The sequence below is a fragment of the Pseudonaja textilis genome, chromosome 1 (genome assembly GCF_049901715.1).
Source record: "Pseudonaja textilis isolate UNSWEBS1 chromosome 1, rPseTex1.2, whole genome shotgun sequence".
In the NCBI taxonomy this organism is placed as follows: Eukaryota; Metazoa; Chordata; class Lepidosauria; order Squamata; family Elapidae; genus Pseudonaja; species Pseudonaja textilis.
The window spans coordinates 87,819,229-87,837,399 of record NC_141990.1 but is presented as its reverse complement, the minus strand read 5'-3'; the positions used below and the strand labels follow the sequence as shown (position 1 = coordinate 87,837,399).

General features: G+C 38.2%; 1 protein-coding gene across 2 annotated transcripts in view; it reads left to right on the top strand.

The window, feature by feature from the left end:
* Positions 1–2,473: 2,473 nt before the first annotated feature.
* LOC113439617 (uncharacterized) overlaps positions 2,474–18,171 on the top strand; it is a 31,855-nt gene continuing 16,157 nt past the window's right edge. For both annotated transcript variants that reach the window (XM_087940477.1, XM_026705552.2), the window contains exons 1-8: positions 2,474–3,080; positions 4,609–4,728; positions 7,057–7,179; positions 8,050–8,169; positions 9,267–9,389; positions 10,209–10,291; positions 14,134–14,259; positions 15,227–15,272. In XM_087940477.1, coding sequence (XP_087796603.1) covers positions 2,855–3,080; positions 4,609–4,728; positions 7,057–7,179; positions 8,050–8,169; positions 9,267–9,389; positions 10,209–10,291; positions 14,134–14,259; positions 15,227–15,272 — 967 coding nt within the window. In that variant the 5' untranslated portion in view covers positions 2,474–2,854. The remainder of the gene's footprint in view (positions 3,081–4,608; positions 4,729–7,056; positions 7,180–8,049; positions 8,170–9,266; positions 9,390–10,208; positions 10,292–14,133; positions 14,260–15,226; positions 15,273–18,171) is intronic.

Here is an 18,171-nt window from a genome sequence, read left to right as displayed (position 1 = left end):
GGAGGGAACGGAAAGGAAGGGGGAAATCATAGAGAAGACTGGCTTTCTGCGACGTTAGAATAAACGGGTGCGTCACTTCCGCTGCCGGAAGGCGGCCCGAAAAAGGATAGGAAAGCGGCCGACCTGACGCTTGCCCGTCAGAAAGATGGCGCTTATAACATGGAAAAATACTTAAGTCCTACAGTTGATAGTTTTTCATAGTCACGTGATATAATTCCTTCCCTGAAGACGGCCGTATCTGCAGTGGACTGCAAAACTCCAGTCGACTGCTAGATGGCTGTCCTTTTGGGAAAGAAGGTGGCAGGGAGAAGCAGAGACTCCAGCGCGCATGCGGAGAAGTCTACCTTATCGACGTGCATAATTTCGAAGAATGTTTATGTTTTGAGATTTCTTCTCTTATATTTGTGAATGGGCATCTCGTATAGCTTTTCATATCGTCTGCAGAGTGCAAGGTGTCTTTGTGGTGTCGTTCCTTACAGCTATTTGTTCTAGCTGAAGCTGAAACAAGGAACTAGGTGTAATGCAGTGGTTTTTGGTGTTTGAAAACAGGGTGTATAGGCTAAATTGGGATTTTTAAAAAAATGCATAAGGCAATGGCATATTCATGTACTGTTTTCAACAAAGCTATGTTAACCTACCTACGAATTGCGAAGAGTTCAACTTGACTTAAATGAGATTACCTTTTTTTAGAGCTTAAAGATAGCTTTAAGTGAGCTATATGACAAATTAATAGAGAACATATCCTATAAATGGGTATTCAACATGATCATTAACTTCCGTATCCAGAAACAATGTATTCCTAAATACTGGTGAAGGTTTTTTGGGGGTGGGGTGATTCAGTGTTGATTCCTGGCAACTACCTGGACAAGTCTTTGCAATTTTCTTGGCAGAGAGAGAGACAGATAGACAAACACAGAAAGAGACAGAGAGAAAATTATGGCCCAAAGCCACAGCTGACTTTGTGTCTAAGGTGAGACTACAGTCTCCCAGTTTCTAGCCTGGTACCTTAACCACTGGCTCTTAAAATACTAGTTACTAGAGAGCACATTAGTATGATTCCTGCTTGTGGACCTGAATTATCGGTTTTTCTGCTGGTGGAAAGAGGAAGGAAGGCTAGATGATCACGTGGCCAGATTCAGATTAAAAATAATCTTTTAACAGAGCAATCCTATTTGACTGAATTTGCACAATAGACATTCAGAACATTAATCATAATGGACTCCACCCAATTTTCTAGGTTTACTTGATAGGTTGAATCATACATTAGCAAAATGGCTGAATTTGCATGATATGCTTGGTCAAAAAAGGATGAAATCTGCAGTTCAGTGTGTTACATGAATATAGCCAATATGTTGACTTAGAGGTAGATGAAAATGGTGCTTAGTTCACTGAAGTAAATGGAAATGGGGACAAAGTTACAAGGAGAATACAAGTGAAAGCAAATATGGAGGAATTGGGGGAAATAAAATATAAGGATATGCAAGGGTATCATAAGAAGAACAAATAGCAAATGCATAGCTGCTTCATATCTATCCTTTGCCACTTTGGCAGTTTATTATTTTTAAACCATATGGTAATTATCAATTAGTTACTATGGTTACACATTGTATTTGCATGGTACAAATTTCATAGCAACTTTATGATGAGAAAAAAGAAAGCAAGATGCATCAAATTTTAATTTCTATCATACATTCACTACTAAAGTTAGTGTACTATTAATCTTTTTTGTTCAGTCCAATAAGCAAGAGGGAGCTTATATATATGCGTAGCAAGTTAGCACCCACCCCTCTCCTAGAAAAATGAATTATCCTGGGAAATATTAAAAAGGCAGAATATTTCCCCTAAAAAAGAGTAGAAACTCAGAAGTAGAAACTCACCTCAGAGAGGCAGAAACTCACCCCCCCAACACACACCTTTTGCTAATGGACCATTAAGGCCTAGGCCAGAGTACTCTACATAATAAAGGCCTCTACCCCTCTCACAATCTGGGAAAATTGTATCAGTCAGCACCCAGGTGAAGCCATATGGTCCAGACAAAGCCTACAAAGTTAGTTACAAGCTCAAATTCAAATCTCAACAGAGGGTATAAAACCAGACACTTCCAGCTCTCCTCCTTCTTGATCTTTTCCTTCACCTTGAAGCATGTGATCATCCTTTTCACTTCGAGCTCCAAGCCATGTGGTCCTGTCCACCATTAAACCATCTTTCCAAACAGCCTTCATGTTTCCAGTGTCCTTTTCCCCACTTGGAACTGAACCCAGAAGGATATTTCTTCCAACAGGTGTATTTTTCTGTTTTTGCAGACACAAGGTATTCAGGGCCTTTCTGGGTTTGTGCCAGTCAAAGGGCACTATTACTTTGTCTGGAAGAAACTGGAACAACCTGTTTTAAGTTTTTGTTTTCTTCTCCACTGATTGGCTGATCAGTTAAGGAGGTGGGGACCAATATATTCGTTGCTCTGACCTGTGATGTCATTCTATATAAGCATCACCTTTCTTTGTTATCCTGGGAGTTGTTGCTAGCTTTCTAAGATTGCTGTGCTTTCTTTTAATAGCCTTAGTTTGACTCTGGACAAAGGGTGATTTTGAATGCTACAGTTTTGTTTAATTGTTTATTGTTCTCCAGTCTAAAATAGAGGAAAAGGCTTAATTTGGAGTGGTTAGATGCAGAGTTAGATTTTCTGTCTGAACTCCGGGAACAATTTGAACTTTTAAATAACTCATCCACATCATGTTTGGCATTATCTAGATCAAAAATTTCCAGTACAAGGAATATATGAACAATAAAATAAACAAAGTATAAACGCTCCCTTCCTTTTTGTTCCTGGGTTTTCTATTGGATTTGGAAAATAAAAATGGGTCAGCTGTGTACCAAGTGTGTTCAATTGCTTTACAACTTTGCTGTCTCAGTGAAAACACTGTTGTCAGGTTTGTTGCTTGACATTAGAGAGTGTTTGGCTCAGATTGCTGACTGCCCTTGCCTAAAACGGAAAAATGTTGAAATGAGGCGGCTCTACCAACCTGTTCTTCATCCCTATGAAGAGGAAACTGCCCAAGAGTTTCTGCAACACATTGAAAAAGGTGAGACATTTCTGCTTTTGAAAGTGTGTCAGCCAACTATGTGGATTGTTTGTTACAACTCTGTTGCTTTGCTTGTGTACTGTAAGTTCAGGGAGTCATGTTATTTGTGTTCCTGGTTGTTTTCTTTTTTGTGAATAATGGTGAAACAGAAAAAGCCAAAATTTAAAGCATCCCAAAAAATAATTGGGCAATTGATTCTCGATTCTCGATTTATTGACTAAATCACTGCTTTTAAATGTGCAGAGATTTGTTTACATGTCAATTACCTTGATTTTTGTTGTTAAAGCTGCCACAATGCACTTTTACATTTTCATTCAAGCATTCTTATTCCTTAGCTGGGCAAGAACCCCTGGGTTCAGTAATGAACCATGATGGCACATAATAACTGTTGTACAATAACAAGGGCAAAATCAACCGTAGCTTACCAAACACTATTTTCTTAGAACAAATCTTCTCAGATGTACAAAAAAGATTTGCTTTTCTAATTTCATTACCACATTCTCCAGACTCCTTCTAAAAAAGGAAATTCCTAATGTTAGGATCTGGGATATCTGAAATTTAGTAGCAAATTAATTATGGGGACACACATACACACAAAGACATAAAGAATTTTTATACATACCTAGAAAAGTCATTTTTTAAAAAATAAAGAGATGCATAATGATGGTTTTTATCCTTTTTAATTTATCACTACCTTTCCTTTGTAAATTAAGTTTAAAATAATTTATAGAAAACTCTTAAAATGCATATAGGGTTGAAATCTATCATTAACTTTCCCTGTAGTCACTCAGCATTTTATAGTTTCTAAACACATAAAATTCTCACTGAATTATTGGAGAACTTTGCTGCTTTCCAGATTATTTTTCCTATTAGATATATTCGGATAATCTTAAGCATCTACTTATCCCAAAGGTGCTTTGTCAAAAGGCAACTGGACTTTTATTTTCCCCCAAAATAGTCCAGTTGCCTTTTGAAAAATCACCTTTGGGACAACCATGACCTGGATGACTGAAAATCTCCATAGCCATTAAGCATGTATTTACTTCCCTTTTTGGCTATATGATTCCATACTCAGCATCACAAATTCATAATTTCATCAGAGTAGATTTGGCCATTTACATGATTTTGTTGGTGGGACTGTGATAACTCCTGGAGGAATGAAATCTTAGTTATTGTAAATCTAAATCCATTTAGATCAGTTTATATATTCTCTCAGTAAAGAGAATCTGAACCCAAAATCAGTAAGGATGGAAAATAGAGGGAAATTACACCCTGAAGGAAAGGTAACTAAGGGAAGGGAAGGATGCTAAACTATTTTTTGTAAAAAGAATTAAGAACAAGGCGAGCATCTTTTCAATTGCTTATTCAGTTTTATCCACTATGTTTTCAAGCATGCGCAGATAATATTTTAATGTCAGAGGGTGTTTTTTTTTTTACCCTCCACCTACTTATTTCAGTTCTGTGGATTCTTCAATACTTCCACTACTTCTGACACAATTCAGAATCTCTTTTTATATTTTTCTTTAAGGTTTTGAAATGTCATCACTTGGCAAGATCTCTTTAGAGGCCTTGAAGACCTTGGCATTTTCTGATCATCCTGGCTTGCAAATGCTTGCTGCTCTCTACTATCTACACATAAGCCAAGACTGTAAGTAAGCATTGTAATAACTAGGAAAGCAAAGCACTTTCCCTCCAGCTGAACATGGATGGATTATTAAAACGTAGACTAACATTAGAATTTCATACATAACACCATTATATGGAATATTAGGATTCACAGGGATTTAGAGTCTGCTAAGTAAGGAGAGTTATGGTGGATTGTAGTAAGATAATACAGGTATAAGGTAAATCAAAGCAAGGTGAATGAGGCATCAGTGTAAATACAAAAGATTTTAGTCAATGTGAAAATTACAGCAGAGAGCAGCAGTCCAACAGATAGATGTCTCATTTGATAGAAACTAGAGAGCTGAAGAGAATGAGGCAGAAAGAAGAGAAAAGAATCCTGACTGACTGAGGCCTTTACACAGTGGTGGGATTCAAAAAATTTTTACTACGGCTCTGTGAGCGTGGGTTGGTGGGCGTGGCAGGGGAAGGATACTGTAAAATCTCCAGTCAGAGGTGGTATTTGTCGGTTCTCCGAACTACTCAAAATTTCCACTACTGGTTCTCCAGAACTGGTCAGAACCTGCTGAATACCACCTCTGCCTTTACATGACCTAACAACATTACCTGACCATGTTGTCCCCAATTTGAGTCTGAGCCTGTTGCCGAAGCCAGTGAAGAACACCAGACACGTGGTGCACGTTTTGTTCCCTTTTATTGAAGCACTTCAGCAAAAGGAGTCCCAGACAGCAAAATGCAGGACCCAGAACAAAGGATTAAGGAAGCTTCATACAATCTCACTAAAGCAGAAAGCAGGATAAGGTGGGATATATAAAACAAATCACCTAATAAACGTTTTAGTAATGATCTAACAATTGTCTTATTGGCTTCTAGCTGTCCCTATTCTTAAGCCTTGGCTGAAAAATGTTCCAGGGGTGTCAAACTGGTAGCCTGCAGGCCAGATGCGTTACACGCAGGCCATGCCCGCCCCAGCTCCGCAAAGGGAAAAATGTTGCAATATGTCACATGATGGCAACATGACACATGTAGTATACATGCTATTTGCTCCAGGCCACCCCTATTCCTAATTTCTAGCTGAGCTATGTAAGATGTCTATTACTTTTATCAGCTTTCTAACCGCCCAGAATTGTTACAAGCTTTAGATGTGCATATTCCCTGTGAATAAGCATTTTTAGTTCTTCCCGGATGGACTTCACAAGCTTCCCAGTCTTCGTTGTTTTAGCAGACAGCCATCAACTAAATGCTTAAACTATTTTCTTTGGCTTGCATATTGAGAAGTATCAGGGAAGGGGGAACCCTTGATTCACAAGACTCTGGGAAGGTTGGTATATAAAAAGAGGAAAAAAAATCATATATAAAGTTCGCAATAGCAATAGCCCTTAGACTTATATACCATTTTATACTGCTTTCCAGCCCTCTCAAAGCGGTTTACAGAATTAGCATGGTTGATATACAATGATATACAAAGTTGATATACAATGCCATTTAAATGAACCATTTCCCTATAGATGTGCTTCATTTAATTCTCAGATTAAATCCCACTTTTCTTTCAAGAACTTGAATGTAAATTGTTCTCATCTCTGCTCTTAAGGAATGACAACTTGGTTGTTGAGCTGCCCTGAAGATTCATTTGGAGAGATCAAAATGCATCACTGATGCGGAATGTTATCTCTTGAGACATGATAAGTTCAGTTGCTAATGAGCAGCTGTTTACTAGGGTAGCAAACATGTAATTAAATAGGACTTATACTTGCAGAGAGGGGCTTCTTTGTAACATGAAGTCCTTCACTTTCAGGTGGAAGTTAAGATTACAGTTGCAAGGTGCATACACACATTCTCAGCCTCTGAGGACGGAGTCACATTACTCTTAATTCTGTGTGCTCTTCACAGGAACGGTGCTATACTTTTCACCATACAATCAGATGCTTAATGGAGGGCACACTTTGGCTGGTTGTTTCTTTAGTTTATACACTGGATGTAGAGGAGATTAAAATTCTCTTTCTAGCATGGAAGCTCAAGGGATCCTGGAAGAATTTTCTGTCTTGATTCTAGCAACTTGCTCCTATGGAAAGCATGAAATTATAATACAATATACTGTGAGGCTTTGCCTTGGAATTGTAGAAGCTGCTACATGAGAAGTTTATGTGTATGAAGGCTGGTGTGTGGTAGAATGCATTGCTATCTTCACTGTGTATAAATCAGGATGGTTTACATAGGATAGATTGGTGGAAGGCATCTTCTGAAAGTGGACTAAGATATCTCCTAGTTATGACTTCTTCTATGCTTTAACATCCACAGTTCCAAGACAAAAGGATCGTTGTTCTGAATGTTCAAATGTTTCTTCTAATTTTAGCATTAAACATCCATCTGTCCCAAGAGCATTTGGAAACATACTATGCTTTGCTGAAGTCTAATGATTTGGAGGTGCAGCAGATTTCATCCTTATCCCTGCTCAGCTTTTTATTAGAAGGAAATGGTGAGTGGATAACCAAGAACTCTTTTTCTGAGAAAGTTGAATACGACACCTGCCTAGAATGTGAGTTCTTTTCAACTCTGCCCCTAAAGAATGACAAGTTGGTTTTTGAACTGCCCTGAAGATTCATTTGCAGGGAGGGAAATGCTTCAGTAGTGCAGAATGTTTTTTTCTGATAAGGGACTGGATTAAATATACTGTACATATTTATAAATTCATTTGTTTTTACTTCATTTACATATAATTAAAATGAGTATGGTAAAACTTATAATCGTGTTGAATAATTTTCCTCGTCCTATTAAAATTGTACTTTGATCACAGTTGCTGGTGATTTGGGGACAATAAAACTCAAGTCAAGATTGACAGGAGCACATATAGCCCTTGGCATTCAGTTTTTTTGCACCTGGTATTCAGGTGGTATTCAGCAGGTTCTGACCAGTTCTGGAGAACCTGTAGTGGAAATTTTGAGTAGTTCAGAGAACCGGCAAATACCACCTCTGACTGGAGATTTTACAGTAGCCACCCCCCCCCATCAAGCCACGGCCACAGAACCGGTAGTAAAAAAAAATTGAATTCCACCACTGCCTGAAGTGTGTAGCCGATAATAAATTTATTAGATTCTTGCCCCAATGAAATGATTTATTTCATAGGAATTCTGAAAGTGGATGTTACTTTGTAGTAAATGGAACACATTTCTGTAGTACTGAGTTATGTCAGTAGCTTTTTGCTTCCTTCAGTATTATTTAAATACTAAATTTCTTCACTACTGCATTTTAAACTTTGTATTTAAGATTTTTTTACTATTAAATTTATTTAGCATTGAATTTATAATAATGTTTAAGATTATTTACTACTACCTTTGTTTACAAACAGTAACCAAGGAGCATGTCATAGAAATGGATTTACTTGAGCCAATCCTAGAGCTACTTGAATCGGATGATATCACTGTCCAGGGGAATTCCTGTACCTGCTTAATGATGCTGGCTGACTCAGGTGAGCAGGGCTCCCAAGCCTAAGGTAGTGGTTAAGTTCAGCAACAATTCCATTTCCCGCAGTTATTTCCTTTACTTTTTGAACTCTGATCTACATCCATTTGACTCTCCCCTAGTTTTATTCTTCAAAAACAACTCTATAAAAGAGAAGATGGGCTGAAAACAATGACTGCCACAAAGCCCCCCCAGTATGGTGATTGAGTGAAGGATCAAAATTAGCTCTCTCTAGCCCAAGTTCAACATCATAATTATTATACTGCACTGATTACAGCTATGTATACTTTCATTTTTCCACAGATACACCCCAATTTATTTGAATAACTGCTGAATTATGCAGATATGTACCTTTATATTGCATGGTTAGGAATGTTACTTGCTTTGTTTATCTTTAGTTCATCTTGGAATGCAGAGCAAGATCTATAGAGATCTTCAAAGATCTTCAGAAAAAGAAGAGGTGGTCATTATGATGAGGTAGCCATGGGCCCTTCAAGTTTCTCTGGAGTATTCTTTCTCCCTCCCAAATAGGCACTGCATTTATAAATGCCCAACCATTTTATTGCAACAGTTGCCATAGAATCTGTTCTACAGAATCATCCTGTGCCCAAAGAAATGTTACTGTGTTACATGGCTAGTGTCTTCAACATATCAAGAGAAAAGAAGATGGCAGTCTCAAAACTTCATTCAGATTTCAAGGCTTGGTACTCAAACTCAAGTCAGCCTGACTTTTTATTACATTTTCAGCTAACTGGTGTTTGAAAGGAGCTTTCAACCAGGCAGCTAAATTCTCTTCTTTTTGCTGCTTGCTTCTTCTGTTGCCATACCCCATTCCATTCCCCATTCCTTCAACCTCCAGCTTGGCACTTCAAGATACACATTTTGATTGATTAAAACTTCTGGTCAGTTATTATCCCAAGGCAACTTGTAGCAATAGTTCTCATTGTAGGCTTATAGTGATATTCATAGCACACAAAACCATGGCTGGAGAGTTGAGGACTTGGCCCAATGTTCAGTCTCCAATCTTGAATGATTACTCCCAAGCTATCTCCTAACAAAGCTAAGCCTCCCTTAATTTATCTTTTTCTCTGCTGCTTCCTTCAGAGGCCTGTCGGAATGCAATTGCAGCAGCCGGAGGAACTATACCCTTGCTTTCCCTTTCTAAATCTCACGATATTGGTGTTCAACAAAATGCTGTTCAAGCTATTTTCAACCTCACACGATCAGGTAATGTGACAGCTGTGATTTATTTCAACTATGCCAAATGCAAGAATAGTAAGAAAAAGAGGATTAGAGATAGGTTCCATTGAGGACATTCTGGTAACCTTTGTAAAGAAAGTATCTCTTCTTTTATGTACACTGAGAGCATTTGCACCAAGACAAATTCCTTGTGTGTCCAATCACACTTGGACAATAAAGAATTCTATAAAGAATTCTATTTCAATAATGTTTAGAGAACAGTTAAAGAAGTTAAACACTAGTGCCTACTTAATTTAGGAAATGCAGAAAATCTATGCAGCAAAGAGTAAATTTGTGAAGCTGGTTGCTAACTATTAAAGCTGTATTCTGTCTGTGGGTTGTGGGGGAGGGGAGATTTTTATGAACACTATTGTTTTGTCAATGTATTAAATTAATAACATTGTATTGCCATTTTACATGTTAAAGAAATATAGTATTTTATTTATAGTACAATCATTTCCAGACACATTTTAATAACTGCATGAGTCCACTATAAATGCTACCTCATCAGGACATATTTTTCTATGATATGCAGTCCAGATTTTGTTGTCATGCAGAATAAAATAGCCATATTCTTTTAATTCTATTTGCAGCTTTTGCTAACAGAGTAATTACCCAGCAATGTTACCCAGCAACATTGTCTATGCGCACAAAATAGCAGTAAAATAAACTGGTTTTGGTGCAGGTATAGTTTTGTGAAAATGCAATTTATTTCATTTTTAGGTACAGTACATACTTAGGTAGCAGTGGTAAGATCCAAGTAAATGATTACAGATGCCATTTGAGTGTTAATCTCTTCCTTTACAGAATGGATCCAAAGGGTTTTGGTTCGTCAAAGTGCTCTCCCAATTCTCACCCATTTATTAGAGTCTTCTGACACAGAAGTTCAGGTAAAATTTGTATCCATCCTGTCAGTTGGAACTTCTGAAACTGAACATACTAAACCATGAACACTAGTCTGAGGATTCTGGAAACATAATGCATCACTGGATTCAAAATTGCCCTGACAGAACCTGAATCCTCAACCAAGTTGAAAAGACACAACAAAAAAGACAAGACTGACACGTTATAGATCAGGGGTGTCAAACTCAAGGCTCGGGGGCCAGATTTGGCCTGCAGGGTCCTTAGATCTGGCCCAGGGGAGCTTCGTTTTCACTGGCAGAGGATTGCAGGAGGCCGTCAGAGCCAAAAACTGAGCTTGCTAGCTTGTTTTCGCTGGCAGAGCGCTCGGGCCACCACAGGCTCCCCCGACACGAGTGACGTCAAGCTGGGCATGCTCATCCTGGCCATGCCCACTCCGGCCCCCTGAGGTCAAACACAATCCTGATGCGGCCCTCAATGAAATTGAGTTTGACACCCTTGTTATAGATGGTAACTGACACTTAAAATAAAGTTTTATGGATGAGTAAGATAAGAGCTATTTGATCTGAGAGCCAGTTGTTCATATTTTGAAAGAAATTGTGAGAGACACCATAGCAGCTTAAGCAAATGTGATCTTGTTTGCTGCATTTGTTCAGATGCTTGAAAAAACGTACTTTGGAACAACTTTAGCACTACTTTTTGTCCTTGACTTTTTGTCTGACATAATCACGGATGGCCATTGCTCTGTTTAAGTTTTAAGCTTTGAACAAATATTTGATTTTCTTTCCATCAATATTGTGGTAAGGGAGAAATATATGCTGTGAAAAAAAAAGTGATGTGCTCCTCCTTCCCTTTCAAAAGTTTTTCTGGCTGTGGGTCAGTGGGTGTGAGGTGTTTCATGTTTTATGGGCAAAATAGATGTTTTAAATCCCTGGGATATCTTTAAATCCCTTTACCATATAAAAAAATGGGCCTGAACATTTTGCCCTCATCCACTGCAAATGTGTGCCTACAACTGTGGGATAACTTGGGAGTAGAGGGTATTTGTCCCCACTCCGAAAGTTGCTGCATTATTGTAAAAAAAAAAAAATGCCTGAGGAAGATTCCCCCAAACTTTCTTTTACAATCTTCCTTTTTGTACACTCAAGTTTAAAAAATTACTATATTGGGATTAAGGGTAATACTAATAGAAATTCATTTGGAAGAACATCAAGGATCTTCAGGTGGAAAGAAGTAATTGAGGCAGGCAATGATTTCCATACATATAAACCGCACAGAATAGATATATGAATTTTAGTTTATCACTTAAGTCCCAATTTATGTAAGATCAGCTCCATCTAAACGGACTGTAGTCACTTTTCCTTTTTCAGAAAGTTGTTACAGTGCCCAACCGGAAACAAAGTAAAGAAGCTTTCATATGGAATTGCCCCCAGCTGATACCGCTGAAGCTTTGGAAGCCATTTTCATTTTCATTCAATGTTTGTTTATTAATTTATTTATTTTGTCAAGCAGGTATAAGTATAAACATAGTTATGAATACATGAAATGGATACATATAAAAAAAATAAAAAGTAACAATAGGACAGGGACAGTAGGCACGTTGGTGCGCTTATGCACGCGCCCTCTACAGACCTCTTAGGAAAGGGGTGAGGTCAATAGTAGACAGACTAAGGTTAAAGTTTTTGGGGTTTGGGGAAGAAACCACAGTCAGCTAGAGTATTCCAGACATTGACCACTCTGTTGCTGAAGTCCTATTTCCTGCAATCAAGTTTGGTGCGGTTTATGAGTTTGTATCTATTGTGTGCTCTTGTATTGTTATGGTTGAAACTGAAGTATTCATTGACAGGTAGGACATTGCAATGTATAATTTTATATACTATACTTAGATCAGACCAAAGGCGACATAGTTCTAGGTTTTCTAGGTCTAGAATTTCAAGTCTGGTGGCATGAGGTATTCTGCAATGAGTAGAGAAGTGGAGAACTCTTCTTGTGAAATATTTCTGGACTTTCTCAACTGTGTTAATATCAGATATGTAATGCGGGTTCCAGATTGATGAGCTGTATTCGAGTATTGGTCTAGTAAATGTTTTGTATGTGTGTGATAGTAGTGTGTGATAGTAGTGTGATATTACCAGAGAAAAAGCTATGTAGGATTAGGTTAACAACTCTTAATGCCTTTTTGGCTATGTAGTTACAGTGGGCTCTAGCACTTAGATCATTAGAGATGAGTACTCCAAGGTCCTTGATAGAGTTTGGATCATCAACAAGGTCTTGACTATTCAGCTTATATTTTATTTTCTGATTTTTTTTTGCCAATATGTAAGACAAAGCATTTATTTGTTGAGATTTGAAGTTGCCATTTGTTTGACCATTCTGATACATAGTCGAGGTCTTTTTGAAGGGTAGCAATGTTGTCTGTGGTGTTGAATAGCTTTACATCATGAGCAAAGAGAATGCAGTTACTCTTAATATGATCACAGGTCATTTATGTAGAATATAAAAGAGAGTTGGTCCTAAAACACTGCCTTGGGGGGACACCACTGTTGACAGGTACATAATTTGATAGGACGCTCCCAATTTTGACCATTTGTTTTCTGACAGGAATGCTTCTATCCAGTTATGCAAGTGTCCAGAGATACCATAAGATTTTAGTTTTAGGAGTAGTTTGTCGTGTACCACTGAATCAAAGACTTTACAGAAGTCTATGAAGATTGAGTCTATTGCTTTGCCCTGATCGAGTTGTGTAGTCCATATGTTTTTGCAGTGTAAGCATTGTAGATTACAGGATAGTTTTTTTTCTGAAACCAAATTGTTTATTAGAGAGTAGGTTGTTTGTCTCTAAGTGGAGGATAATGGATTGGTCAATAATTGATTCCATGACTTTACAGGTGACGCAGCGGATTGGTCTGTACTTTTCAACTAGGCTGGGGTCTCCCTTTTTGAACATGGGGATGACCGTGGCTTGCGACCATAGGTTAGGCAAGGAGCTGGTCCTGAAAGATTTTTCAAAGATTATGCTTAGAGGTTCTGCTATGGCAGTGGATAGCTTTTTTAAGAAGTAGGCATATATTCCGTCCGGTCCAATAGATAGAGATGGTTTTAGATTGCATAGTGCTTTTTCAACATTGTCCACTGTAAAAACGATATGTATTAGATCATTGTAGTTTTCTGTGGTTCAGCTAGGAAATACTGGGCATGATCCATTGCTGTTTACAAATACTGAGCCAAAGAATGTGTTAAAGAGGTTGGCTTTAATGGTGTCATCATTGCAGTCTTTACTATTAGGTCCTTTCAGGGGTGGGATGGTCCTTGAGTCTTTTAATTTGTTTTTAATGTGCTTTTCTGTACTTTTTTTTGTGTTTTCTGCAAAGAGGCAAAAGAACATATTTCTACACCATGGCATCCATTCCATAAGAAACTATTGAAAACTGATTTTAAGTATTATATTAGCATAACATATGGTCTTTTCTCTCAAATCTCAGCTCTGGTATTAGAATCCTCACACCTATTGCAGTCATTTTATTTGTTCAAAAACTGAGCAATTCCATTTGAATTCACTGCTTACAATGTTCTCATTTGACATCCTAGAGCTTTGGAGAGGATCCTGAGCTCTCAACTTCAACCATTTATGGTCCTTCGTGATGTGATGGGTTCTTAATTCAGTTTTAGAAATTTAGTCCATAAGTGTCACAATCTCAAACTCCTTATATATTTTTCATTGCTTTTGTGATGAGTCAAAAGTTCTTACTAAGTTACTACATGCTATTCAGGGGTAGACCAGAGACAATCTGATATTTATTGTTCCCATCCATTGTAGACCAACTCTTGTCTCTTCAACTGCATCTACCAATTTTGTCTTCTGTCCTTACAGTATTACAGTTGTGCTGCTCTCAGCAATGTGGCTACAGATTCACAGCACCACAAAGCCATGCTTCACGTTGGTGATGGGTTTCTTCTGCAGACTCTCCTTTCTCTCCTATCTTCTGATGTGGACAAGGTAAAGCTCGGGATTGTTGGATAATGATCAAGAGTATTGTCTGCCATTTTTCTAGAAGTTAAGTCATATAAGGTTTTTTTTTTCCCTCCCAAAAGATATCATGATTTCAATGGAATATAAATATGCTTACAATTCCATACTTGAATGTCCTTATTCATATTTTATTTTAAAATACATTTCCCAATGTGGGAATATGAAAAAGTCCAAATAGAGGAGTTGTTGAATGGGCTTCCTCCATAATTCCTTGGAACTGCTTTTCCTATCTTAGTACTTTCTGCATGTGCTGAATGTAGCCATGTTGATTTGGGATCATGGACCTTATAATTCATCTGGAAGGTACATGGTAGAAGAAGGCTCCCCTAAAAGAGCAAACTTTTAAGCTAGGCTTTTAAGCTTAAGATATTGAACAAAGAATGTGGTTTGCTAAAAGAGCCACCATGAACTTGTTCACAATGCAATGCTATAGTCTGAATCAAGGTTTAAAAAGATGATGCTGTTTTCTCATGCCATCATACGGATACAAATGTCAACAGTCACTTTTTTGGTCTGGGAAATATACTTTGTCTGCAGCCTACCTGGGAGGTTATAAGACATGGACAGTGATTTTATGACTGACGTTGGTAGAACAAATGATTTGGTCTTTTGGGAAGATTTGTGGAGGATATTTCAGGATTTTTAAGGACTGCAACGAACTACAGTATTTATTTAATCAATCCACAAAAGCTACTCTCATACAGAAAGTAAAACACTGATGGTATAGTTTTAAAGTATCAAAGCTGGGTTATGTTGTGACAGAGAATCTTTTTACTCTCACATTTCTCATATTTCAAGCATATTCCACCCAGATATCCTGGTGATAAAGAAAGTGTTCAAATAAAACTAACATGAACCTGTCAGCCATTTAATTTATTTTTGCAGACAAGAGTTCTTTTTCTCACCTCCTGATTTGCTTGTTTCCTTCAAATAGATTTCAAACCAGGCTTGTATTTGTCTCAGGAATTTGGCCACAAATGGTAAGTAGAGACCTAATATGGGAGTAAAAGAAAAATTGCCAGCAGGCAACAAACACACCAGTACCCCAGTCATACAGAATAGAAAATGCCACATACACACACACACACACACGTGTTATTTTGTACTGTGCCTAGCCTTTGGAAAGAATGTCCTCAGCTTGTTCTTTACTCTGTGAAGTAGGAAGTATCTTATATTTTGGTTTCAGGCACACTATTGTGTTGAGGCTTTTTCTGGTTTAATAAAACTTGCAGTAAAGATGTCCCAGACCAGACAGGCAGGTTTAGAGAAGAGCAGCCCACTTATTCTAAGTCCAGCTATAAGAACTTCTACATGATCTAGGGTGATTTTTCTTGGAAGCCCTCTATTCATTAAAAAAATACCAGTATCACACTATTTAATATTAAATGTATAATATTATTACAAAATGTTAAGATTGGCTTGGTACATGAGATGCATTTCTGGCACTGAGGAATTGGAAAAACATTTTATCAGACTAGAGTTTCATACTAATAATTAGAAGGAGCTAACAAGAAATGTTTGGTGATAAACTGTCCCTGATCTTGCAACTATTCTGCAGTTTATTATGTTCTTATAATGCAGTTATTCTTCTGTGTGTGTTTAAATCCAGATTGCTCTAGATAGACTATTCAAGGTCATCAATACGGATTACAGCTGCCAAGTCACACACTTTTATAATCCTAAATTATGTGCGTTTAAACTAAATAAAAATTAGTTTCAATGCTACTTTTTCTAACAAGTCGCATGCACTATTAGATCATTCTTGAGCAAAAAAAAAAAGAGTCACCTATCTGATCCTTTGGGTGAGGAAAAAAGCAGCGACCCCATCAAAAATATATAACAGTGAGAGAAATTTGAGGGGAAAAAAGATTTTTCTGTAACAACAGCTCTGCAAATCTTTTAGAAGAGAGGCCTTGTAATGCATGGAAATGTGAACAAAGCACCTCTTCTCCTATCAGCACAGCCTACACATGGGAAAAAGCAGAATAGGTTTCTTTGTTTGGTGCCCTCAAGTCAGTCTTGACTCCTGACAAGTGCCTGGACCAATCCCTGCAGTTTTCTTGGCAGAGTTTCAGAGGCGGTTTTCCTAGAACTGAGAGAAAGGAACTGGCCCAAGGTCGCACAGCTGGCTTTGTGGCTTATGTGGAACTAGAAGTCGTGGTCTCCTGGTTTATAAGCTGGTGCCTTAACCCCTTCTCCCCCAGAACTGGCTCTGCTTAGTAGAGTAGAAAGTTAGCACCCACCCCTCTTCTAGAAGAATGAAATATTCTAGGAAATACTAAAAAGGCAGACTATTATATTTCCCTGGATGAGAAAAGGAGAAACATGTTCAGAATCAGATAATCAGAGTTGGAAGGGACCTTGTAGGTCATCTAGTCCAACCCCCCTCCTAAGCAGGAGACCCTACACCATTTCTGGCAAATGGCAGTCCAGTCTTGTCTTGAAAGTCTTTATTTTTAAAGACAAAGTTCCCTACAGCTCCCTGCCCGCCCCACTTCAGCTCCAGGGTGATGGGATGAAGACATGGCCCTCAGGACATGATAGGATTAGCCTTCTAACCATCTCACAACATGATACCTGGAAAGATTACATCACCCAGCCTGGGACTCAAGACAACCTACACAGTTACCGCTACATCCATGGGAATCTGACAACCAATCAGGATACATTTCTTTCACAGGAACAGGAAGCAAATTCAAAGCCTAAGAGAGGGTATACGTATATCTCCCTCTCCACTCCATGTCGTCAGCTACCCAGGACCAAACCATGTGGTCCTGTCCATCCTTCCAAGCAGCCTCCATGTTTCTAGCGTCTTTCTTCCCACTTGGAACTGAACCCAGATGAACATTTCCTCCAACAATAGGTTTATCTGATGATGATAACACCACGACCTCCCCTGCTTCAGTGGGACTTGCATTTGATTTCTGGTGGATGAAATATTTGAGAAAGGACCCTGTCTTTATTTACTTTGGCCCTAATAAAGAAGCACTACTGTCAGATTTCCTCTTAGATTTTCTTGGATTCTTGCCACCTGGCTAGCAATGTCCTTTATAAATCTTTGCTTCAACTTTCTATTAATCTTTCTATTTTTTCAGAGGTTTTTTTTTAACTTTTGACATTGGATAGCGTAATGGATATACAGGGCATTTGATTATAAAATTTAACAGAAAATGGCATTGCAAACAAGGGGCATCATTACTCTTTCACAAAGATTTTAATTTGTGGGAGAAATGCACACAAAAACACAGGTGTTTTGCAGAAGAATTTAGCAGTTTGCTTCTTCATCAGTGAAGCAGTGATCTCTAACTGTATTCTATAACTGACACATTTATTAGTATAGTTCACTCTGTTAAAGTCTGTACATGAATTCAAGCCCAAATTCCCATCATGGTACAAATTCAGGTAACCAGCAGTCCTATTTAAAACCCAAAGTGTTACTTTTGTTCTTGTATTGCAAGTAATTTTCTGCAAAGCTTCAAGCCATTCACTCCCCAGGTTCATGTTTAGATTTGATGTATGTAGCGAACCTAACGCAGAGGTGGAGAATCTATTTCCAGCGCTAGATTGAATTGGTGGTTAACAAACACATGAGGGAGGGGGTCATGTGCCAGTGTAACTGGGGCCACACTACTGAAAGCACTGAGCCTCCGTGATATCTCCTCTCTCCTTCTCCCATACACCTTTGATGCATGCTAATATTGTTCCTCGACATAATTAACCAGATCCAGATATTGCCTTTCTGAAAGAAGAATACTGTCCTTTACGATAGTTTGCTTAGTGACGATACGACAGCACTGATAAAAGTGACTTATGACCGTTTTTCACACTTGCAACCCCATGATCACATGATCAAAATCCAGATGCTGTGCAACTGACTCG